We start from the raw sequence: 25,026 nt of genomic DNA on the forward strand, positions 1-25,026 counted from the left end.
AATTTATAAATTCGTGCAACAAGTTTGATAAATAATTATGTGGTTTTTGCAAATAGTATCTCAAATTTCGCACATTTATTTACAAATTAATATATAACTTTTCTTTTTTTATATCTTATTGTCTTCATGTATCCATGATTTTGAATTAATGCGGAGCGACGTCATTTTTTATACCTCGGATAATATATGACGTTATGTTGGCACAGGTAAAAGATTGGGAGAACAAGTACAAGAATCAGGAGCATTTACGTAAAAAAGAGCAACGAACTCATTCTAACAATTCTGAATACTTTTATCAACGATGTCTAATGCTGGAACACAAGATCATCGAGATAGAGGTTTACTTTCTTTCTTAGACAGGCTCACTTGACTGCCAATCGATTAACAATTACGATATGTCGGTTTTACAGAGGTTCTTGGCTGATTACGGGCTAGTATGGGTGGGCGATACGAAAAACTCGACGGGCGCTGATAATATTAACAAGTAATTGGAATGAACATTTTACCGATTAGTCGCGGACGCAATCCACCGATTTAATTGTCAGTAACCCTGTTGCAGTAATTACATCGACACCAGTTACAGTCAGCTGGTTGCTAATATCGATCAGTTGAACCTGACCGCGGGAAAGGGCGAAGTTCACGTTCATCATAATGAGAAAGGAGGAGGAGCAACTTTCAAAGTAACGCTTTGCAGTCTTCCAACTCTTGCATCTGTATTTCAGCGTCGTGCATTAAAAATTAGACGGAATATTACAAAAATGTCCGCAAAATTGCATACGAAATTTTAATTATGAATCATAAAATATTTCTCTATCGATTATACGAATTATATCAATTATTATTATATCATATTATTATTATTATTGTATCATATGTTAATTGCATTATTATTATGTGTGTAATTGGTTGTTGAAATATTTATTAATTGGTGATCCGCGCTAACTGATAATTATCAATCGGCATTTTCCTTGTACATTTTGATTGAAGACCTCTACCTGCATGACGTTACAATTTTACAAAAATGGTATGACCGTCCAAGGAGGTTCACTACGGTCTTACGACGATCCGGCTGCAAGCACGTTCATTCAAGATATCCTAGATGGTTATTTTCCATCTGAATTGCAACGAGAATATCCTGACGGAGTTCCCTTCGTGGTAAATTATCAAATGAAATTCTAGCATGTACGAAGGGTACTACGGTTCCTGCACTTTTTCTTTTTTCCACGGATTCTTTGATCAGTACGAAGTCGTCTTTTTCTCGACGGAAATTTGATTGGCCATCATACTTTTACGCGACTTTCTAACATTCAGCTGAAGGTATCTTTGTAGCTAACTCTCAGACACATCCTACATTTTGATTTACCCTCGTAGATAGAAGATCACAGAACAGAATTATACATGGTCAATCCAGCTGGCTTTCCTGGACAAGGGTATCGGTTGGGCAAGCAATCACCAGTAGATAAGTCATTATCGACAAGTTCACGCAAGTTGAATAACGTCTCACAAAGATCCGATTATGTCGAATTTTCATCGAAAGATAACGCTTGGGATGTGCAGAATGTACCGCTTTTATCACTCCCGATAAGCCGGTATTATCGCACCGTTTCATATAAGGATCAATAAATATATATTTAAATAATTATAGAAAAAAGATTGCATTTCGGTAGAGAAGAAGGTGGTATCATGGCTCCCTACTCACATTTTGCACATTAACTTTGTTAATAATCAATATTTTAAACTGAAAATTTATCAAATATATTTGTCAAAGTCAATTCTAAACCCGATTGATTCTAGACTCAAAATTATGAAATATTTATCACTTATCACTTGAAACGTTTATCACTTAAAACATTATTTATAAAAATATTGCGATACTGCAAAATAGGTCAACGAGAAATAGATATGGCAATATGACTGCCCATTAAAATATATTAAAAAAATTAGTTTTGTTTAAAAAATAAGGTTTCGTTATAAATTTATATATTTATTAAAAATAAACTCTCTCTTATATAGAAAGAACAATAATGAATATAACTGTAAATTTTTAATGTAGATATTAATTTACTTGTCAGAAAAATATTGTCAAAAGGACAATTTCTACAAAATGAATAGACATTTTTAAACTTAACTTGAATTATTGACTTATCGAATAACTACTTTAACATGAAAACCTCGAGAAGGAAACTATATTAAATTTATTTTAGTTGGGGGAAGGACAAATTAGCAAAATGTCATGCTATTTAACAAACATAGAGATATATCATACATTATAATTATATTATACATAGAGTATAATTGAAGAGGGATTATGCGTTTAACTTCACATAACTCGAAATGCGCACAGCGTAGTAAAATGTTAAACAACAAATAAAATATTCAAGTGTAGGTTGTTGCATCAACATACAGCTCATTATGACGGGTTGCCTGCTCAAAGACGCACATGAGAGAGTGAGAGCGTGTGCGAACCGGTCTAAGTTCGCGTAACGCTATCTTATTTGCTCACACGTGTCCATGTAACGTGCAATCCGTCGTAATGAGCTATATGTAGGTGCAATATCTTGTTCGTATATTCGTGTGATATTACTCCCAAGTTTAAAAAGAATGAGGAAATGTGCGTAATTAAATGTTAAAATGTACCTTGAAAACATTTCCAAAGTAAAAATGATCTATAACAAATGCCAGCTATTGTGGCAGGCTACTAAACAAATAATTCCATAAATAATCGCTAGAATTCGTCATTTAACAGCGAAGATAAGGGAGGTTATAATATCATCTTCTCTATAAATTAAAATATTAAAAGTACTAGCAACTTTTATTGATCTTCCATTAGAATTCTATTTATTTAAAGCGATTATTAATTATTTATGAAAATTTATGACTTATCTTTTGCATTTTCCACTAGTTTTCCAAAATCCAAAGAGTTTTCGGAAGCATCGTCATCCGTCAATTTACCTTCTCTGAGATCTCACATTTTAGCTTCGCACAATAACGTTTGCTCCGATTCTCACATTCAATCTCACATTAACGCTGAATTGGTACGAAGGGGTCGACGAGATAAGGTAAAACTCTTCATCTCCAAATTCATCGTCATCGATTCTTTCTTTATTTGTTGAGATTTATTCTTCTTGAAACATTACACACATTGAAATTCTAAAAAAGAGAGAATTGCCTGCGAAGAATATTGAACATAGTATGTCGTCGAGAGAGCATTCATCAAAATCAAGGGACGTTTCGAGATCTTTAAGCACTAGTAAGGCAAGATATCATAGCTTCACCGACAGATCATCAACAACGTTTTCTTCCCCCAAGTAATAAATAAGTTTTACACTCATTACTTTTAAGTGTAAATTTGAAGAAATATTATCGTTTATATTTCCAGCGATATAACTACGTAGACGATTTTTTTCCTTTTTTCATCATGAAAACAGAAAACGGACAAATGAAATTGACGTCCGCTCTGTCAAGATAAATTATAATGCCATTTATTTACTCATGTTGATCCTTTGCAGTCGGCCAAGATCTATCGGGAATCGCCCTCGACCACGTCCGAGATCTGCTAGTTTGTCAGGAGGAAGAATCGTCAGCACGCAATCATTACGAGCAAAAACGTCGAGCACAGCGGAAATCAATAACACCAGTGAAATGAATATCGCTAAACTCATCGTTGACCCCATCGTGACGAAACGTCCTCGTGTCACGAAATCGGCTACTTGTGCGAGAAAAAGTTCGGTGAGAAGCGTATCTGACTAGCAACCGCAAAAACTGGACAAGCTATATCTTGTAAGAAAATGTGATATACCATCTCCTTGACAAACTCGAAATTTATTGTTTCAGCCCCCGTTGTTGCATCAAATCAATGAGGCGACCGGAAAATCTGGCGAGTTGCGATTAAAAATTAGATCTCTTACCGGCAGCACTGTATACCTTGTGCACGTTTCGACGGATGAATCGGTGGCGAAACTGTACGAATTACTTGATAAAGCTATAAAAGCATCCGGATATAAAGGATACAAAGTGCTATTGAGCGGGTAAGAAATAATATATCTGATTATCTATTTATATCTATTTTCAGCTCCAATGTTCTCTTCACAGTTGAATATAACTGCTTACAGATATTCACCGAAAAAGCTGGAACGTATAGACGCATCCTTAAAAGAATGCGGAATTAACAGGGACTGCGTTCTCCATCTTGTGAATGATTGAATGTTCACGATCTCACAATATTGAAAAAGTTGTGTTAAGTTAAATAACATGTCAAATTAAGACAAGTGTATAGTTCAGTCTTCATTAGTGTAAGTTCAGTTTTCAATATAAATTTTAAATATATAGTAAATATATATATATATAATAATAATCTCTCTTTTATATCTATTCGGTTCTCTGTTCACATTTTCTCTTCGTAAATATTGAATATATTAACTTGCGAGGAAAACGTATATATATTTCCTGCTGAAAATTAATGTCATTATTATGCTATATTAAATATCAATTAATCTATTTTAATGTATCATGAAACAATATTTAATGTAATCATTATTCGTGTTATCACATTTCGTGTTTTAGCTCGAATTATATATTTAATTTCTTTTTACGACTCTAATTGAATAATATTAATAACTTGTTATATTCCAAATAACGCATTCTCTCTCCCTCTCCCTCTTTCTCTCCTACTTTAATGTAATATAGTATAATATAAATTAATTAATATAATATAATAATATTATGTGTGTAATTATATTATCATTAATAATCGTACAAAATTTTAATTATTTTATAAACAATCATTTTAAATATTACAATTTGCCTGAAAATTTGTTTCGTTACTTTTTTATTGAGATAATAATAGGCACAGAGTTAATAGAGAATAATATTCCAAACTTTAAATAAAACGTTTTTATTTCTAATAAAATTTTATCATCCAGAAATACACGGAGCGTAAATATAAATTTATGAAGAGGCATTATTAAATTCAAAGCTAAATTTATATATCTTATGAGATCCATTGTATTTTCGCAAATTTATGGGACATTAAATAGTTCAGTAGCTAGCATAAGCCACATTCGCATATGCGAATATACTAGGAAAATTACGAAATTTCTCATCATCATCATCAAACTACGTCATGATAGCTGCAAACTCTATCAATCAACGGAATAGAATTCGTGATTTATCTATCTAGGCCGTGGGCTTCTGCCAATGTACCTGTCAACGAAAGCTTTTCGATCAGATGTCGGGACGGGACGGTTAATAAGAGGTCGTGTTTGTCAATCGATATCCAAACTGGCTCACATTCCCTCGGGAAATTCCTGCCGCGTTCATAAATTTCGTGAATACCGAGTAGACCTGGTATTGCGCTAAACGACGTAATTAGAAAAAATAAAGGAATAAATAAATTTGATTAATAAATATGATTGATTAAATGTACTATCATAAAACGAGAAATAATATAAAATGGAAAAGAAAATAAACCAGTGTTACCTGTTATCGGGCCTTTCATGCCATTTTCTCGTTAATTGAAAATTGAAATAGAGTTTTCCAGATTGCTCAACAGTGACAGACGTTTACGATATTCGACACGTTTTAATATATACGCTCGAAGCGAAAATACGAGCTACATAAACAGCACCGTTACAAATTCGTGTTTTCTTTAAAAACTACCTTGAGAAATCAAAACAGTAAATGTAAATTTTACGATTTTAATAGTACTCGGTGAAAGTTTGCATTGTATTTCTATATGTAACAGTTCATTGATTATCCTCGAATTTTTTCGTTCAAAGAGAACCGTCGCGAAAAGTACATTCACGGTTATTTAATTTTTCAACTCAGAACAATTGTGAAAATAAATGATTAAATTGCAAATGTTTCAATTACGGAGTGTCTTATATACAGAACCATGTCGCGGTGATTATGATGGAACGTCGTTCAGCAAATTCACTGTTAACGAGGCCATCGGCCCTTGCTTCTGCAATCGACGAAACGAAGGTTTTTAGCTACATGTAGTGGCGCAGCTTTGTCCAACTCCGCTAAACGGACGAACGTCATGGATATTATGTGGAAAATTAGCTCTATAAATATACCGACGCATTTATGCACAAGTACCTACATAGAGACACTGCGCGCCAGACAGATGGCGATAAATCACCGGCGTAGATCTACTTGTAAAAAATAACGGACTGTGTCTCCCCTATGAAAATATGACAATCGAAGATTAAATTTATTCCGCAGGAGAACTCCATCGCGTCGTCCATCTGCAGCTTGTCGGCTATACCGGCGATTTCTCATCGTTTCGCCATACGTTGTTATGAATCCGACATTTTTTTATGAATTTTATGAGATCTTCCGCTTAAATGACTGCCATTAGCCCATTTTATCCTACTCACAGAATAAATATTTTTTTACTTTTCAGGTATTTTTCTCTCAATATTTGCATACGAGAAGCAATGTGCTTCATTGAATTTAAGAATGATCGTTGAAATACTTCGAAACATTCTAATCCGAAGGAGCAATAATGTTACGGTACAGTTTTCTACTTCTCCAAATAATCTGTAATTTTCCCTCGGTTTTGCCTTCGCTAGAGAACGGGTTGCATTGAATCTTGTTCTTATCGCATGTAATTTGCTAACGAATCGATTAAACGGCGAAGAAGAACCTTGCAGTGTCGAAGTGAATAAAAGCATGGAGCTGTTGGCGACATCTGCTTTAAAGCATTGAAGCATCAATGGATTTCTCAATTGGTTTCAGCACCTCGACAGACGAAAAAAAAAAGTAAGAAAGAAAAAGGCGGGGAGACGAAAGGATCGTTTGTTCCAAGGTTCTCTCGTTAAGCAATATTGAAAAATTTTGCCTTTTCTCTCGAGTCTCTTCTCCGCGTTACTCAGTTCGTTCATTTATTCCGGCATTACTTTGCACGTAACTTCGATGTACGACGGAAACTTTAGGGTGCAGCCTAGACGTCAGCATAATAGCCGACGGCTGAAAATAAAAAAATAGAAATAGTGGAACAGTCTTAATAAGAGGATATAGAAACGGATACAACAAATCCGATAATTCTTCGGGACGTGTTTTATCAATAATGTGAACTTTTATTTATCGATCTCGCTTTTGCATGGACATACGGTGAGGAATATTTCAAGGTAGACAGTATGGTTCTGTATACGTGTTAATGGTTAGCCGCTCCTGAAAGCTATCAGAGCTTCGCACTACGGATGATTGCGTTCCATGTACCTTCCCCTCATTTTTCTCTCGGTCTCAAATGTCGGGAAATGACCTGGATTTTAACGTACTCTCTTTGAAGCGACACGACTAAACGAATGCAATTTTCAATATGGCGCGGCTCTGTAACGCGTCCACTTCGAGACGACGATTTCCTGCCTTTTTTCAACAATTTGACGCTACTTCATTTCGACGGGATGAAATGCAAGCGATAGAAAGACGTGTGATTAATAATATGACGTTTCTGCAACGTATCCAGTATTTGCGATATCAGCGCGGAATAATGGTGTCCTAGACCGACAGAGACAAATTTCATGAAGAACAGATTGAAGTGAACAATAAATCTTTTACTATTTTGCAAACAACATACAAATGTTTGAATTATTAATTATTGATAGTGGTAATGTATAGATGCTTTTTTAATTAATAATCCAAAAATTTTCGCGTTCTTTACAATATGATAAAAGACTTTTTTTGTTTGTATATATATATATATAATTTTTTAATGATAAAAGCTTACGATATTTATTGATTAGATCTTTAAAAAACTTGCTAAAAATGTATAAAATTGTTAACTCCTTCAGTTGAATATAATACTGATGCTTTTAATATTTGGTAACGTTATTGCTACATGAGTTGCCTTTCTCTATTTAGAAAAATCATGTCTTTGACACGCTTAGGGAATTTGAGAGCTGTGCAGCTATCCAATCATGCATATTTCACTGTTGAAGACTGAAGACTGTTTTATCTGCTTTATTCCACGAATATCGGATTATATACGATTGTAGATATGTGATGAAACAATTTTCTCAAAATCCATCGAATACAATCGCTTTCCGCAGCGCGGATTGTTGGAATCGATTGAACACGCCATCGAGATAACTCGCCAATAGATTTGTTAGAGATTTGAGGATACAATAAGAGTGGCATGAATCATATAATGGCGATTTTAAATGGACAATTGAATATATGCGGATGCTTTGAAATATCTGTAAAGAAATTGTAATAGTTGTGATTGATGTAGCATCGTATTGACTTCCCATCTCGTCTATAAAGTGCTACGCTGACAGAATATTCCGTGATGGAAAAATACAGCTGCAGAGTTTTGCATGCAGTCGCAAGAAGCCAATATTCTTTCATGAAACGAAAGATTGATTGCTTCGTCCGTTACTTATAAAAGAGCTGAGAAAAGAAATAATATTACCGAGTACTGAAGTAGAACATAATGCTTAGACATAAATGCTCGTGAGAGTGAGGAAATTAAGCACTGTTAAAAACAACGTGAAAAATAAAAAGCGCATGGAAGCTATAAAATATATTAGCTTCACAATTCTATTTTCTAGCTTTCTCAACTTTATTTTGAGAAAGGATCTCCTCCAATTATACTTTTATATACATACTTCTCGATTTCGTTTTTAAAAAGTGTAGGAATGTTAAATTTTCAAAGCTATTTTTCACGTAACTCTTATTTCACTTTATTACATTTTACTTTTTCTCAAATTAATTTAATAAGGGAAAATACAGAAGAACATCTTCTCCTTGTTCGAATCATGGACACCTTCCACCGATAACATTTGTAAAAGTATGTTAAGTATGTACAGGTTGTTTTTTTTTTATGAGCATCGAAAATGTTTATTCCCTGTGATATTAAATACTGTACAGTAGGTATTCAAATCTTTTATTTCGATGTAGAGAAAGTATCCAGATGTTTATCGTTCTCCGTGTGTTGCTTATAGACATTCATTAGACATTTTTCTTACAGGTAGTTTTCGATTACCAGCATGCCGATGAGTCGCCATTGTCTCACTCTCTAGTTTGACCTGCTTGAAATCATTTTACCGGTTTCAGCGCAATAAAGAAATTTAAAGCTACATGACACAATGTGACCGTAACGCAATTCGAGCGCTCTTAGGAGTCTCGTGAGACACGCGCACGAAAGTGTAAAGTCTACAGAAAGATTTCCCATGCTGGAAGTACCCGCACCGCTCTCTCTCTCTCTCTCTCTCTCTCTCTCTCACATATACTTACGATATTGGCTTTGTTCGACTGGAAAATTTATGTATCGCTCGTGCAAACACAGATATCGAGTCGTCACATGCGCCGATAGATACCACAACGGGCTTGGTAAGTGATCTGTACTGACGCGCGTGAGTTAATATTCCGTTTTTAATTACATTATCATCGGCGCAATGCGGAACACGCATTACAGCTGTAAAACTGGTGAAAGTGCCGAATTAAAAACGCATCACACATGGGCCTGTCGCACACAATGGCAGTATGGAACGCCCGATCGTTTTCGAACGCGTATAATTCCTATCATTCCTTCATCTCGCTTCTTTTTTTCCATTTGTACCTATATTTTTTCATTTTTTTCTCTTCGGAACAAAATTTTTTTTTTTTTTCGTCGGTAGATATTCGCATGTACACGTACTTACATTCACTCTCCGAGGTAAACGGCTAATAACGCATTAATAAATTCACTGCACGACATAATCTTCTCAACAAACAGCGATACACGCGTATAATAATGTATTCACAATACGAAACGCGGTGTATATAGCTAAAAACTATCGAACAGTTTAATCGGCTTATCCCTACTTTTTCCTTTCTCTCCTCGTGAAAAACACTCGCTGTACGTACATCAGTGATAATAAACTATTCGATCGTGTCAAAATATGACTAAGTTTTTTGGCACGTTCGCACGCCGCGCACACACAGTACATGTACGCATAATATGTACATACATTGACGTATACATACATATATATATTTATACATATATATTTATGTTTCAAGTGAATTTATAAATCACACATATATTTATACAAAAGATTTATAAATCACTTTTCAACAATTAGTGTACCATCTTTGCATATAATACAACGGTTAGACGCTATCAGGTGATCGTATTCTCTCTTTGTTATCGTTCGAAGTATCTTATGACTCAATTTCTGACTGATTTCTCAGTTGCAAATTACATATCTTTTAAAAAAAGATTTCTTTCATCAAATTGCTAATTATCAGGACATCTGATGAGTGAGAGGACAATGTTATGCTTGAACTTGATGAATCTGAACGCAAAAATATTCGAAACAAAAATTTCGATAATATATGTATTTTCATAGCGTCAGCATTATACTATTTCCATAATGAAACAATAAAAAATCTTCTCGGCGCGAGCATCGAAATTAAAAACTCTCCTATCATGTATTAAATTTTACATTTGACCCATCATATTGTAGCGCAAACTCAGCGATAACGTTAAGTTATATAGATTTCATAGATTTGTCATAACAACAAGCACCGTTTGCATCTACTTCTCATAGGTCGACTGTTTTACACCTGCCTATCTATGCTCGAAATTATTGGACGCTTTGACATTTGTTCAGGCTAAATATGGCAGTGATGACTAATTCGATTTTGGTCCGAGTCATATGATACAGCCGTCGGTGTGTTTTATCGCTATTAGGCGCTATACCTCTCGTCGCGTGTAAAAATTCTAGTTAGCCGTTCGCAGCCTATGCTTATTTACTTGTCTATTGGTTCCGTCTGTCTCGCAACTTCGATCGGTATCGAGAACTCGCAAGATGTAAAATTCGCCCGATTTTGCTAGACCAACTCTCGTCTCGCGCGAGCGTCACGGCTGCAGTCGCGGCAAAATCGCGATCCGAAATTATTGTCACTGGAAACAGCATTCCAATAGACGTTGTCTTCGCGTTCGCATGCGACCTCGTCGACGATCTTACGATCGACTTAATGGTCGGCGTTCACATATAGAACTGCGCTCAGAACAGCGCCGCAATATATCATGATCGCGAGTACTTTCTATGAAGTAATCACATGTCATCGTCGACCAGTCAACGGATAATCATCCCAGTCCAGTAATTAGTGACGGATGTCTCAACGTTACATAATTCGCTGTCGTTCGCTTCAACGTGTGCAGTTCTAATGTACAGGTCGCGACGCGGCTGGAGAACAATTCTATATGTGACGAGCGATCTTTAACAAGCCTCTTTCCGAGTTTCTAAATCCGTTTCGATATGTTTCACTTGAAATTCGGCCGCAGTATCGGCTCTCTCTCTCTCTCTCTCTCTCTCTTTCCTTCTCGCACTGCGCCGACACGTGTCGCGTGGTCGCTTCTGGTCGGACACCTCGAGCGAACGTAAGCGGTTCGGCTTGTCTCTCGATTCCACTGTTGCCCCGGAAAATTTCGCGACACTGCCGGATTCCCGCTCGTGTCTCCGGCGTCACGATCGCGGAATTCCACTTTCCATGCGGCATCTATCATCCCAATTGAGCCGTGACATCTCCTCGCCGGCACTTTTCAATTTAACCCCGGTCCGACCAGTCAGACGTACGATCACCGGCGGCCTCTGAGGGACACGCTTCGCTCCCCGAACAGCAGCCCGTTGTCTTCGTGGACCGGCGAACGTCTATTATGACACCGTGATGGCTCCGGGGATCACTCGTTGTCGTGCCGCTTCTATCAACAGATGCACACGTCCGGCTACATAGTCTCCATTATCTCGATTACGTTCTTGCGTCGGCATCGGGTTCGATCGATACCTTCACAGTTACGCGCGGAATCATACGCGCGCTGTCCTGTAAAGCCGGCTCTCGCTGAATTCGCCGGGCGTCGGACACCAGTCGCACCACTTGACCCGTGTTGCCGGATAGTTTCCGTCGGCACAAAAAAAAAAAAACGGAGGACGCGTCGCGGGAATGTATCACGCGGATCACGCACGGTCCTCGTTACAGTATTTCCCGTCTAATCGATTTCTCAGTTGTTCCGTGTTTACACAATATCGATCGACGGTTCCACGTCGTCATCGTCGTCGGCGCGGGAAGGCCCTCGTTGCGGTTTACCAACTCGCCCCGGCGACTATATGTGTTATAAGCATGTCTCCTTCTGATCGACCACGCTGATGACCACTGAGGCCTGCGTGGGCAGCTCCTTTTGAGCGGGTACACCTGTCGGCACCTCCTCGAGTATTGGTCAAAGGGTGGTGGTCCTCGAGACCGTTGCCGACGGTGGCGGCGGCGGGGGTGGCGGGGAAATCACTACGTCCGGTTCACCCGCTAGGTCGCAGTCGAATTTCCAGAGAATACTCTCAGGATGGTCACCTCCTAATGTGGCACAATTAATAATACAATTTCTAGCGAAGTTATATTGGTGGATATATTATCGTCTTCGGTTCTCTTTCGTCAATATCTTTATAAAATTAATACTTAAACCTCGTACATATTCACACATATTTTTTTCTAATTTTGCATGTATGTAAATCGTGTTTTTGTATGTTACGTTATTAAAATTGGAAAAGATGCCTAAGAAAATAAATTCACGGACCTTACTAACTACCTTATTCTTAAGCACAACAATTTTTTCGATACTTTATTGCAGAATGGCGTTGCTTCTACTAAGAATAATTTCTGAAAAGTTAAATCCACGTTCTGTCCGTTTCAGCAAATTTGTCACTACGATTTCCATCGCCTGTCAAATTTACGGAAACGGAATTAATGGGAGCTTAAACGATCAAGTTGCCATCCATCCGGGCGAACGTAATGGGATGAAATTATCGGCTGCGTAATCGATAAACGATCGTACCTTGACCCAAGATGATGTCCGAAGAGCCCCGTCTCTGTCTCGGTGGAGGTGCTTGGTGTTTGTGCGCATGACTGTGAATGTGTGAATGTGAGTGGCAGTGTGTGTGACGTGTGTGCGTGGGGGTGACTTTGCACGGTGGCGGTTGCTGTTGTGATTGCTGTTGCTGCTGTTGCTGCTGTTGCTGGGGGTGAAGATGAGGATGAGGCCTGTGCTAGGTGTTCCCGCCATGGGACGTCGTCACTTGATCGAAGCTCAATGATTTCTTCATCTCCGTCATCGACAACGCACCACCCTCCTGCTGAGAAAAGTAAGCGCGAGTGTTAGCTGTATCGGTGCGGCCATGGCCGAATCGTTCCGTGACGATGTGGGGGTAGACGAGCAAGTTATTAAAAGTTGCGCTGGGCTGTTAAAAGTTATTAAAGGTCACGCTGAGAGAACGTTATCACCCGGGCACGGAAGTGTTGAAAACTACGTCTTTAGAGTTGTCTATTTGAAACGAGCGGCACGTGCTTTACGAAGAGAATGTTTTTGCCCACAATTCCGGCATAGAACAGTACTGATATAGGTTTCAGATCACGTTTTTGGAACGAGCGAGACAAGCGAGGTGGATACGTTGCATGGATATATTGCGGGATAGAGGACTATTGTGAAGACGGGAGCTGGTGCGCAATTAATGAAGCGTTTCTCTGCAAATAGGCTCTACATCGGTCATATACCAGTTATTAGAGACTAATGCGGGCTGATACCATGACTTGATTATTACATCGCTGATATGAGCGAAATGATTAACGCATTCCATGCAAATGACGGAAGTTGAATTTTACCTTCGAGATCTATACTGTAGTTATCTGTGATATTGCCGAAATAAAATAACGTAATTAGATTCAGTTCAAATTGAGTTATGATTGATTTACGAATGGAAAATATCATAAAAGTTATTATGAACCTCATATTTGGGAATAAATTAATCGAATCATAAAATTTAATAAGCTACTAATAGTTGTTTATTGTCTTGTATATAAATTAAGTATACTTAAATATCAAATTTGGATTATCGTATGAATACGCGTGAGTCATTCAGTTAGTTGAATCTCATATATTTGTAGGATATTATGTAAATATCTTTTATTCACGAATTCCCCTCGAATAAACTGAAGTTTGCCCTTGTACTTATGGATGCGCGTAAAAGTATGTAGTTTAAAGTGCATCGTCTCTAATGTGAATATGTTCGAAACTAGCGGTGACGGAATAATGCGGTCGATGTGGTTTATTGGGATTCAGAACGCGCCGTCTTCGCTCGCAATACAATTGCATTTTCTCGACGATGCGGATGTCGCTATTCACCGTGTGTATCAACGACAAATGGTGCATAAGTATGGGTTAATTACTGTCAAATAGCTAAACCACATTACGTACCACGGCATAATATGTTCGGCATCGTTCGTATCATAGATTATCAATTGTGCGCGCAGGATGTTGCAGCAAACGCTACGTAATTTTTCGATAATTATTCTTTTTCGCGCTGAGAGGACCGAGTAGTAACAATGAGCCGGGAGATAAGTATAGTTGGTCGCAATTGCATCGTTGGTACTTCGTTGGCGGTGAAAATCGATAGTACAGTGCACCGAGAAGGATGAATGTCTATTCGAAAGCAGTCACTGAAATCAGGGGTGACAGCCAGATTTAGATGTACTCGTACTTTCGGGCGGATTTGTCGATGGAATTTGATTGAGTCACTGATTCTACCTCGACATGATCGTAATTAAACTTTAAGCGGAAGAGTGGAACGTGGTACGTGACGAGAGGAAGAGACACGATGTTAGAACGGAAAGAGATAAAGGGAGCGAGCGAACGAGAGAGAGAAAGAGAGAGAGAGAGAGAAGGAGAGAGCGATACGTTATCGCTCTTGTCACGCGGGAATTTGCTCCGGAGCGTGTCGACATTTCACGAAGTTGCCTCTGCTAATGAAAGTCATTGCCCATCTTAGTTTCCGCTATCTAGACACTATTTCACAAGACAGATAAATTGAACACCTGCTTCTCGATCGAACATGCATGAGACCCTCTTTAAGACTTTTATTAACAATTTTATATTTTTCATCCATGATAAATTAAGATTCATATTTTTTTTTTAGAAAAAAGGTAATTTTTTTCATATAAATGTTCTCTAAATTTCTTAGAATAAAACTAGTACTAATTTCTAATTATGTTACAAAAACATTAAACGCTGTTTTTCATTTTAAGAACGACCAAAAGGAGTTATTAACGAAAGCATGTTCTTACTAAAAAATGATTTTGCGCCGTACATAAAACGATTACGTCACAAAGAGAGTGCATTATGTCACAGGTATAGCGAGGTATAGCGAGAGCACATCTTAAACGTTCTTCGCCCTCTTTCGTTTTCCACTTCAGGAACTCGGCAGAATGCCTTATACTTTGAAGACGAGAGAAAAGAGGATAACGTCTAAAAGCGCGACACTGCCCGAAAAAAAAATCACTTCCGTATGGCGACCCTCCTCGTGAAATTTCAAGAATGACGGGCCGTTTAGGCGCTACAATATTTTGCCGCGCGCGTTCCCAAAGTAGCTATTTTATTTTCGCGGATAGGGCGAACGTTGAAGTGTACCCCTGCGAGTTTTCGTACGGGATATCCTTGATAGGTCTGCATCAAGAGATAACATCGTATCGAAAGGTAATATATTCCGTCCAAGTTTTCAAGAATAACACCATCGATCGGCCTTCGACCTTCGACGAAGCATACACAACAGATATATTAGACATCAATTCCGCTCGTGTTTATATCGCACGGCGTTCGTGCATCGCGAGACTGAACTATTCCTGATAGAAATTCCACTAAATTGCGCCGGAGGATACAGCGCGCGATAGAGCGCGCTTTGTTATTGTTACAAGTTTGCACATGCAATTAGATCTTACGCGTGTGTGATATACTGCAACTATAAACACGCGTGGTGTAATCCAACAACTGTCGTTACGCAGAGTGCAGCCAGTTCGCTAACTGCCAGATATGAACGTGCAATAATCAGAAATATCTTGTAATAGAATACGAATATATCTCGTGTGATGCGTGCCCGACGCAACGGGAAACTTCGTGTTCTACGGCTCGCACAGTCGAGATATCTCAAAACACACGCACACATCATCATAACAATATACAGAGAGAGAAACGTAGATACGCACAGTTACGGTGCGATCCGTTTCGGAAGAAAATCGACAGTTGCAATACTCCCTTGTCAGGTGACATGCGGGATCTGATATTCCTCGCACACCCGTGATTTCTCTGATTTCGAGCTTCCCTATCTACGGTAGAAATGGTGACAAGGAACGTATTTAGGCTCCACGGAAGCTGTACTCTCTGCACGGTAATATGAGTTAGCGCGCGATACCGATGTCCGACCTTTATGAGCAACGCATACATACAATACTCGACAACATTTTCGCTAACACGAAGGACAAGAGAGATTCTGAGCCTGTAATTGGTTCTGCTCAGTGGAGTCGAATTACCGTGAAATCGAGTATCGCTTCGCGACCAACAATCGGCTCTCCTCCGGAGAATCCTAATGTAATCCGCCTTGTTTCGGCACTTTTCTTCGCGATTTACGCCATTGGCAATTCGTTCGATCGAGGGAATGTGACGAAAAAAGCGTCATATATGAATATTTTTATTTTTTGTATTTTTGCATACGTACATTTGATTATGATCAAGGTGCTAAACGACACATTCCCGGACGCGACTGTAAATGCGTGAAATCAAATTCTTTCGCCGAAAAGAAGAAGAACAGACCTCGGGGAGATGCCGATCGAGGCTGATCGCGAGCCCGTCGTGCGGGACAAGACTTACACCATTTAATCGCGGGATCTCGATGCTCGGTATGTAGGTGGTCTCCTCGTGTTCCGCGGAGGAGCAGAGGTGCGCCCTTCCCCTGGACCGCGGACTGCAACGGCTGCACAGCTCGGCGGCCGCGGAATTGCGTGACTTCGCGGCGGGCCGCTGTCGGGAGCCGCAGCGTATGGCGAATCGCAATTCCGAGGCCATCTCCGCACAGAGGGACTGTCGAGTAGTATAAACGAAGTCGATGCACGTGTGCGTTTACCGTCCAATAGGTAATCGACGACGATGGGGCCGCCGGCACGAGACAGGTACAACATACACCAAGAGACAATACACAAGACGATCATACGAGACGATCATACGAACGCATGCAAGGCTGATTTCTCCGTGACGCGGGGTCGTTTATCGCTCTCGCGCTCTCTTGGTCGTCAGTCGTGATAATGTCATTTGCTGCGTTCTCGTGTGGAGTATCAATTGTGTGTTTGATGAAGAAAGAATGTTTAATGCGTGATTTAGCCACGAATACTGGCAAGGTGAAAAGAGGAACGGGAGAAAGGGAGATGAGATGACAACCTCAGGGTTCGATTTTTCCTTATTTTCGTGGTAACGTAAAAATAATGATCGATCTTTATTTAAATATGTAAAACCTTCCCTATCATCTACATAAGCTGAAAAATTAACAAGCAAATTCGAATTCCGTTTAGTTTTTATCTCTCTTCTCGATTTCGTTCTTTTCAGAAATAGCAAATTATTCTTGAATCAATTGTACGCATTTCATGGACGATTAGTGCGTCGCACAGTTTCGATATATTTAGTGGAATTCGATGTGGAAGGTGTAAGTGATTTGAAACGAACTGCGAATGAATTTTGTAAAACGACCAAACGACCTCGCACGACCAAGAGAAAGTACAACTCATGCAGCACGTTCACGTGAAGCGTAAAATTCTACGCCGCCGTCCTCGCGGCGATTTTCGTCCAGCTTACCCTGTCCGACTGTGCGTTCTTTTTCGAATTCCAGCAGAACTCAAGGATCGCCACCAAGATCGCGAGCACCAGGCCGCAGAGTAGCACGACGAAGACACCGCCTGAAACGACAAGACCGGGAGTTCATTATTTTAATGCCGGCGGGTCTTCTCTTTCTCCGCTAATTTCGCCGAGCGAGACGCGCGACGTCGTTGGCAGCCACGAAGTACGACGGGGCGTGTTTGTCCTCCATCTCGCGGGTCTCCCTCTGCGCTTCCTCCCCGTTCGCGTCTTTGTAGCGCTAGTTTGTCGGCGAACAAAGAGAAGGAGAAAACTACGGTGGAAGGAAAAAAGTTCGCACAGCGGGACGGCCGCGGAAAAATCGTGCGCGCAATATCTAAGCGAAACTTGCACTCAGATCGATCGCGCCAGCCGCCTTTTTGGTCTGTTTCATGGGAAAACTTCGCGATGGAGTATTCGCGGGTAACGACTGCGAGCCGAGCGTGCGTGGAAACGTATATACTGATAAATGGTGGGGTGTTTGTATTTATTGCGATGCGAGAGTCGTGCGAAAATAGTGAACTCGGAAGCGGCATTTACGCTGGCTGCGCAAAGTTGAGCTCGTGTCCGATACGCGCGAAAAACGAAGCGACGGCGAAAGTATGCGGGAGCGTTGCATTTAAAATTAGCGATAGTTTCTAGAAAGATTCGAGTGATTAATCACGAAACTGGAACGCATTCCCTGACAGAGTCGTTGTAGCTCGGTGCGGCACGTCAGGTGTGTTCGCGCGTATGCTCTCATTTGATTTGTTCTTTTAATTTTCCAGCTAACGTTACACTCGTGCGCAGTATGTTCCAGAAACACCTCGCTCGAAATAGTAACTTGTGAAATTTCTAAAAAAGTTAAACGGGGTATTTTTAGCAGGCAGTACGTGTGTCACGCGAGTATCGCGCGATTTGCATTTTATTTCGGCACGACAGGTTTTGCTCGGGTAAACAGTGTAAAATATAAGATCAGTTTTGTAAAGTCTGAACAAACTGATGTCGTGTTAGTAAACATTTCAATTTTATCGAAAGCCGCCAATATACTCCCTCACATCAGAGCAGAATTTTCACTCCACTGCTTGAAAATATGACGCGCAAAGTTTTCACTTTACTGCGTAATCAACATGTTCGTCTTTTCTAAGTGAACTTTCCAACTTCCTCTTTAGAAATTCTGTGGTGAATAATTAGTCACTTGCTAACATAGCTTTTTTAGTACGCTTTGGTTTTCCTCATTTTCGCAACCATTGCCTACAATGTTGCAATTTCTACAGACTTGTTTCTCCAGATATTTAAAGGGGATAGAAAAGTTTGAGATTTCGAAAAAATAAATTTTAAGTTTCTAGTATTTTCGGATAGAATGATTTTTGAGAAATGATTTTCTTGTTAACTAAATTAAGAAAATTCGAAAAATTAAGTTCGGGAGAGCAGCAAATGTGAACCGATGCACAGATGGTCTCAAGGTAGGCGATAAAAAGAATGACGCAAAGAATGGTATTAATCTAGATTACAATTATATAAGCGTAAAATAGTACTTCATGCGATAAGTGATGCGATAAATGATGCGATAAGTTGCGATAAAACTGATTTCAAGTTACGATTAAACTTATATTTGATGAACTGATTTCGCAAGAGTTCAAACACCTTTCTTAATCCCTTCAAGGATTTAGATTACTTTTCCGATTGATTGCACGCACGCAAAATGTTCCGTCGACACCTAATTTGTATGAAACATGAGTCGAGCCTGATCGCGGAGCGAAGCAAGAAGAAAATTCGCGAAATAGATTCGCTTATATCAGCGAACACTTTTATTCCAGCGGGAAACTTTCGGCCGTATATTTCCAGCGGAGAGGAAGAATAAGAAATAAAATATGTAGAGCGCGCGGGCACTTTTAAGCACGGGCTAAAAAGTGTCCACTTATCGTTGACGACGAGACAACTGAGCCAGTATCCAGGCGGGGATGCGAGGTAGATTTGCATAACTACATCGTCTTGATTTATGATGACACTCCGGACGTCTCGCCGGAAGGACGAAAGTTTCTCGCACGGGCGCAAAGGTATCGCGCCGTGGCTTCACGCCTATTTTGCAAAGCGGTATCAAGAGCCAGGCGCAGGTAAATCGCCGTATCATGCTACAGGCCGATTCAAGTTCTGCGAGTAGGAAGTTCTGCTCGCCGAGCCAGGATGTACGCCCAAGTTTCCCCGTAGGATGGCAGGCCTTCTCTTGGCACGAACCAAGAATCATCCGGAACTCGTCGTTCTCGAGGAGACTCTCGCTAACCCGGAAATTCCCGGAGTTAGCGGTGTTCAGTGACAAACGAGCAAAGTGAATGCAAGGTCGCGGAATGTAGACACCCCCTAAATAGATTTCAACGTGTCTCTCTGATATTGTTATTTGTTCGTCCCCCGCGCCGTGAAGGTGTTCTTCAATTCCGGATCGTCGCTTTACTTCATTCGTGCTTCATCGGATCCTTTGTTTATTTTCAGTCTCTACTCATCGGAAAGAACACGAGGAATTTACGGTTTAACGCAGAACTTTCATTTCTTTTTAGTTCTAACTTTAGGACAACAGATAGGAAACCGAAGTTAAAGTTAGCGTTGGGATAAAACTTAGTAATGCCCTATATTATCCATGTACGCAGAAAGTTTCTTGCTTCATTTTTTCCTTTATTCTTATTTATTGCCAACGTCGAGATTGACGATAAAAAATTGGCTATTATTATTGACACGTACTGTACCATTAAGTAGTAAATCTAGGTAAGTCTATATAAATCTATGTAAATCTATGTAGAAATAACATAAGTAAAATAATATTAATAAAATTAATGTTGTAATAAAATTAGGTAAAAATAATTTTAAATCTTTAAAATAGATTAGACGCACGAAAAGGAATCGTAGAGGAAATGCAGATAATATAATATAATAATGAAATATCATGATTCCTAACTTGTTAAGTATCACAACTTAGCAGATAACAGGAAAATTATTAGCTGCTGGATCCCTAACCTATCCTACAAAGTAGCAGCTCAGTACGGAATCGTGTGGTTTGTACGTCCAATGTGAGACTTCCCGTGTCTCATTACTTCATCGGGTAAGTTTTTATTGTTAAATAAATATTTATTAAGTTCACAATTTATTTCATAGATTTTTCTCACCTTACCTTACATAGTTCTACAAAAAGATTTAGTGCGACGTTTTTAAAGTTTCAAGAGAACAGATATAGGCAATTTATATCTCTTATAATTCTGCCTCGGCTGCATTAAAATTACCAGGGAGCCTTTCCTCCGCAGCCGGTAGACTGCTTATTCTTATAAAATAGCACGACAAAGGTCAGCTGGCGAAGATCGTTCATTTTCCACGGCAAATAATCAAGGCATTGAAAGGGATGGGAATTAGCAATTTAACTGTAATTTCGCTAGATTTTCGCGCCGCTCCGAGACGGTCCGTTTCTCTTTCTGTCTCGTCGAGTACATTTACACCGCCAGCAAAGTGGGTGCTTATCCAAGTTACAGGCTACGTGGCGAAGAAACCATAGAAAAGAAGGGGGAGGCAAAGTAGGTGCTTCGGTAGGTAGGTAGGTAGCCCGAGTTTCCGCGAGTAGAGAGGAGAAAAAAGGCAAAACGAACGAAGGTGGGTGAGAGAGAAAGAAGGAACTTGTTGTGACTTCCATAAAATCCGGAAGCGCTTGCCGGAGAGTCCCAAGAAAAATTTGTTCGCGAACTTTGCGTAAGATTCCACCGCGCTTGAGAGAGAGAGAGAGAGAAAGAGAGAGAGCTTCCTTCCTCTTCTTTTCGATTCAGACTTTGTCTCCTTCGCGTTCGATCGAATGTCAATGTTCTCCTCCGCGCAGCGGAGAAATGCTTAAACTTTCGAATAAAATAAATGTTATATATTTAACATATGTATTATACATGTGTATGTATAATATAATAATTTATTAATTTAATTCCACGATGAGGTTACTTTGTCACTAATTGGATGATTCATCTTATTGCTCGAACAAAAACCAACTGATAATTGCTTCTCGACGATGTTTATATTGTAAAAAGTTCTTAACGCGCAATACAAATATTTTATTACATAATACTACCTTTTTTATTAGTAACTTAGTTTTCGTGTTTTTTTAAATTTTGCTGTTTTTCTCGTACACTCGATTTGTATCGTTGCATAAAGAAGATTTCTGTCCGCTTTTCCAACGTGCTGCACACACGACCCGTAAAACGAATAAAATATATGTCATAGTTGAAATGACTGAAACTTAAAACAGGCGTGTCGGACACGTGGAAGTTATGACCACCGAACATCTCTTTTGCTTGCGCACACACAAGCACGTCGCCAATGGTATATGCCGCAGCTGTGGCTCAGATTTACAGCACGCGAATGTAACTCATAGGTGGCATTACGGTTCAAATATGCTATCCCGTTGATAAGATACGAATGAAATGTACATATACGGGTTTCACAAACATATTTCGCGAGTACGATACATTTAACTAAATATATTCGCTCGCGTACATCGTGCGCCTGCATGTAAATTCGATAAACTCAATAACCAAATTAATTAAGTATCGAAAACCATAAAAGGACCGTTCTCATGTATGCAGTATTCAATTTAGCATAAATTAATTTCCAGAGCCACAATCCCCTGAATATACTTTGTAATGAACTTTATTATCAGGAGTTCATTTTGCTCCATAATGAGCGAATTTTTAAAGTAATTTTGCGATTTTGCATGTGAGCTCTAGAATACATGACGTGAAATAAATAATATTTTATCGTGTAATTTAGAAAGAAAATCAAATGTTTCTATAAAATAAGACAAAACAAAGTCTTACACTCACCGCGTTATTGGCTGTCTTAGTTTGATCTATCAATTCTGTCTTTTCCCATTAGCAATTTAATTTCATTCAAGAAGCTAATATAATTCAGCAAACTTACCAATATTCTCGACTCCGAGAGCATTAGCCTTGCTCTCTTTATTCTTGTCATCTCTGTTGCACACGTCGCCCGTGTTCTTCCACCATTTATCATAGAGTATCTGTATTACACCTTTCTCCTGCAGCTCCAGAATAGCTAGAGATATTTTATCCCTCCAGGGCGAGCCTGCATATAAAAAGCCTTCGTTAGGCTGGTCAAGGATCTCGCAATTCCTGCTTCAGCAGTATAATCTCGAGCGTAATTTCGTCGTTGCTTCGTACATTGAACACGTCAAATATATCATCAAGTAGCGTATTTCAAAAATATACCGTCTCACGCGCAGAAATTCTTCAAATTCACGCTATTTTAACAAAAAGGTACATTTTCTGTGCTCAGTTAAGCATCTGTACTATATGAACGATACTAAAAGTAGCGCGCTTTTCTTAAACTACGTGGTGGCCAATGAAGCCGATATTCCCTCGACGAAAATTTAATAGTACCTCATTCATGTTTCATAACTTCTTAACTTTCGGTATCGAATACTTCGTTAACTAACTTTCAAATTATACGTCTGTTGGATCTACGTTGTTATCTTTGTTCATATAATTACCTTTTGGGGTAGCAATCCCGTATCCTTTGCTGTCTAGCAGACCCCCTATCTGCGTCAGGTTGCAGTCACGTTGAACCGCATAATCGAGCATGGTCGACTCCATTAAAAATGCGTAGTCGCCCTCCAGGACCCTCTTCACTCCCTCCTCGTAGGTTTGAACGAACACAGGCGGAGTTCTCGATTCCATGAACCTCCACATCTTCTGATAAATTCCAATTTTCGAGTCCTGCGGTTAAGTCGCGGAAATCGAGTTCTTTTCTTCCGTATCGTTTTCCAATTTAACTTTGTGTCTTGTAAATTCAAGTTTCGATTAGGAACCGTAAAGGCAGATTATAATTTTAAATTAAGTGCAAAACCGAAAAAAGTTTATATCGTGTCAAACGGGTCTATCCGCTTTTCGAATATCAACTCAGAGGAAGCCTCTAAATCGGACGTTTATATTGAGTGGTCGCTCTTTGACGTTGTCAACTTCCAGGGTATTTCCAGGATAAATTCTGGAATTTTTTGCTCATTAACGTGCCAGCTAATTTGCTCGTCTCTCTATACGAGATAGTAGAGAGAAGCAGGACTAATAAAAGCCGTAATTTTGTTCGATGAGTATAACAGGTACTTTTCAATAAAACGTCGTTATTCATTAAAATTACGGTAATGTAAAATCCTTTGCAAAAATACGTCCGTGTAAAATTAACCGGCTATTAGCGGAGTTATGAAGATTATAGATTTGTCAGCTATATGTCTTTAAACTTCATACACACGGTTCCCTCGATATATTTAATATATTTTAGATTCATATGCGTATATAATTTCACTGTATCCGCTTACTGAATTTCTGTTTCGGTTGGAACATCGCGTTGCAGAACGCAATTTATGTTTTCACCGTGAAGAAATTTACTATGGAACTTGTGTTCTTTTAAATCATGTATCGCGTGATGCATTTCCGAGTGAAATCGCATAATAAAACGAGGTTTTGGACGGAATCTACATGTACAATGGAAAACACGATCAAAGGATATCAGCGGAAAATATACTTGCGTATATAAATGGAATAAAGGTATGTTGTTGACGGCCGAAATATTGTACGATATGAGAGACGCAAAATACGATTTCACCACTGTGTTTTTGTAAACTCACCCTGAAGAACGTCTTTGTACTCCCACCTTCCAGAGTACCATAAGAAATTTCGGTTTGTTCCGAGAGATCGGCGGCGTTCTCAATCGGCGTGATCATTCTCTCAACCGTCAGAAAGGCGGCCAAGTTTGCAGTGTAAGAGGAGATGATGATCAATGTGAAGAACCACCATATGCCGCCTACTATTCTCGTGCTGGTGGCCTGATAATGAGGATTAATCACGTATTCATCACGAATAAACACGATAAAATTCGGCTGTGTGCTTTTCCCTCTTTTCGTTTGCTTAGTAAATTACACGGTTCTCTCAATTCGATGATATTGAATTCAGTACCAAATGTTTAACAACACGTTAAATTTCGTCCCGAATATTACAGATTTAATCGCCTTTATTGCTCAGTTACATAAATTTCAGTGACAGAGAGATTACAAATGCAATATATTAATGAAAGGAAAATATAATTTATCAATTTAATCGTAAACTATGTCTCATCAGATTCGTTTATAAGAAAACAAAAGCTTTTCGATACATCAAAAATTGTGCAACGCTAATAACTTATATTATAATTTCGCGATTGTGTGTTGTATTAATAACACGAATAAATTATCCAACGATGCCAATATGCACGATCGCTTACGAAAAGTCATATGTCGATGTATCGGATACGATAAATAATTAACTGACGTTTTCCAAACAGAGAAG

General features: G+C 39.1%; 3 protein-coding genes across 4 annotated transcripts in view; 2 read left to right on the forward strand and 1 right to left on the reverse strand.

Annotated features, from left to right (window-relative positions):
• Positions 1 to 194: 194 nt before the first annotated feature.
• On the forward strand, positions 195 to 788 carry LOC106744800. Its single transcript, XM_014619838.1, has 3 exons — positions 195 to 338; positions 411 to 484; positions 560 to 788. Exons 1-3 carry the CDS (start codon positions 195 to 197, stop codon positions 786 to 788), a joined length of 447 nt encoding a protein of 148 aa, XP_014475324.1.
• A 2,027-nt stretch (positions 789 to 2,815) lies between these two features.
• Positions 2,816 to 4,223, forward strand: LOC106744838. 2 transcript variants are annotated; one of them, XM_014619885.1, is made up of 4 exons: positions 2,816 to 3,059; positions 3,510 to 3,729; positions 3,835 to 4,028; positions 4,113 to 4,223. In XM_014619885.1, the coding sequence occupies exons 2-4, from the start codon at positions 3,643 to 3,645 to the stop codon at positions 4,201 to 4,203; spliced, it is 372 nt and encodes a 123-aa protein (XP_014475371.1). In that variant the 5' UTR covers positions 2,816 to 3,059; positions 3,510 to 3,642; the 3' UTR covers positions 4,204 to 4,223. The 2 variants fall into 2 exon arrangements, with proteins under 2 accessions (XP_014475371.1, XP_014475370.1); XM_014619884.1 differs by having other exon boundaries at positions 2,816 to 3,729.
• Positions 4,224 to 12,945: 8,722 nt separating this feature from the next.
• The window catches only part of LOC106744904 (glutamate receptor ionotropic, kainate 2-like), a 139,944-nt gene continuing 127,863 nt past the window's right edge, over positions 12,946 to 25,026 (reverse strand). Inside the window, exons 14-19 of the mRNA XM_014620042.1 lie at positions 24,330 to 24,527; positions 23,199 to 23,424; positions 22,610 to 22,774; positions 17,651 to 17,751; positions 16,676 to 16,885; positions 12,946 to 13,115 (exon numbers count right to left, since the gene is read on the reverse strand). Of these exons, the coding sequence (XP_014475528.1) occupies positions 13,029 to 13,115; positions 16,676 to 16,885; positions 17,651 to 17,751; positions 22,610 to 22,774; positions 23,199 to 23,424; positions 24,330 to 24,527 (987 nt within the window). The 3' untranslated portion in view covers positions 12,946 to 13,028. The remainder of the gene's footprint in view (positions 13,116 to 16,675; positions 16,886 to 17,650; positions 17,752 to 22,609; positions 22,775 to 23,198; positions 23,425 to 24,329; positions 24,528 to 25,026) is intronic.

This window comes from Dinoponera quadriceps, unplaced genomic scaffold, assembly GCF_001313825.1.
Source record: "Dinoponera quadriceps isolate SergipeBrazil2010 unplaced genomic scaffold, ASM131382v1 scaffold1308, whole genome shotgun sequence".
In the NCBI taxonomy this organism is placed as follows: domain Eukaryota; kingdom Metazoa; phylum Arthropoda; class Insecta; order Hymenoptera; family Formicidae; genus Dinoponera; species Dinoponera quadriceps.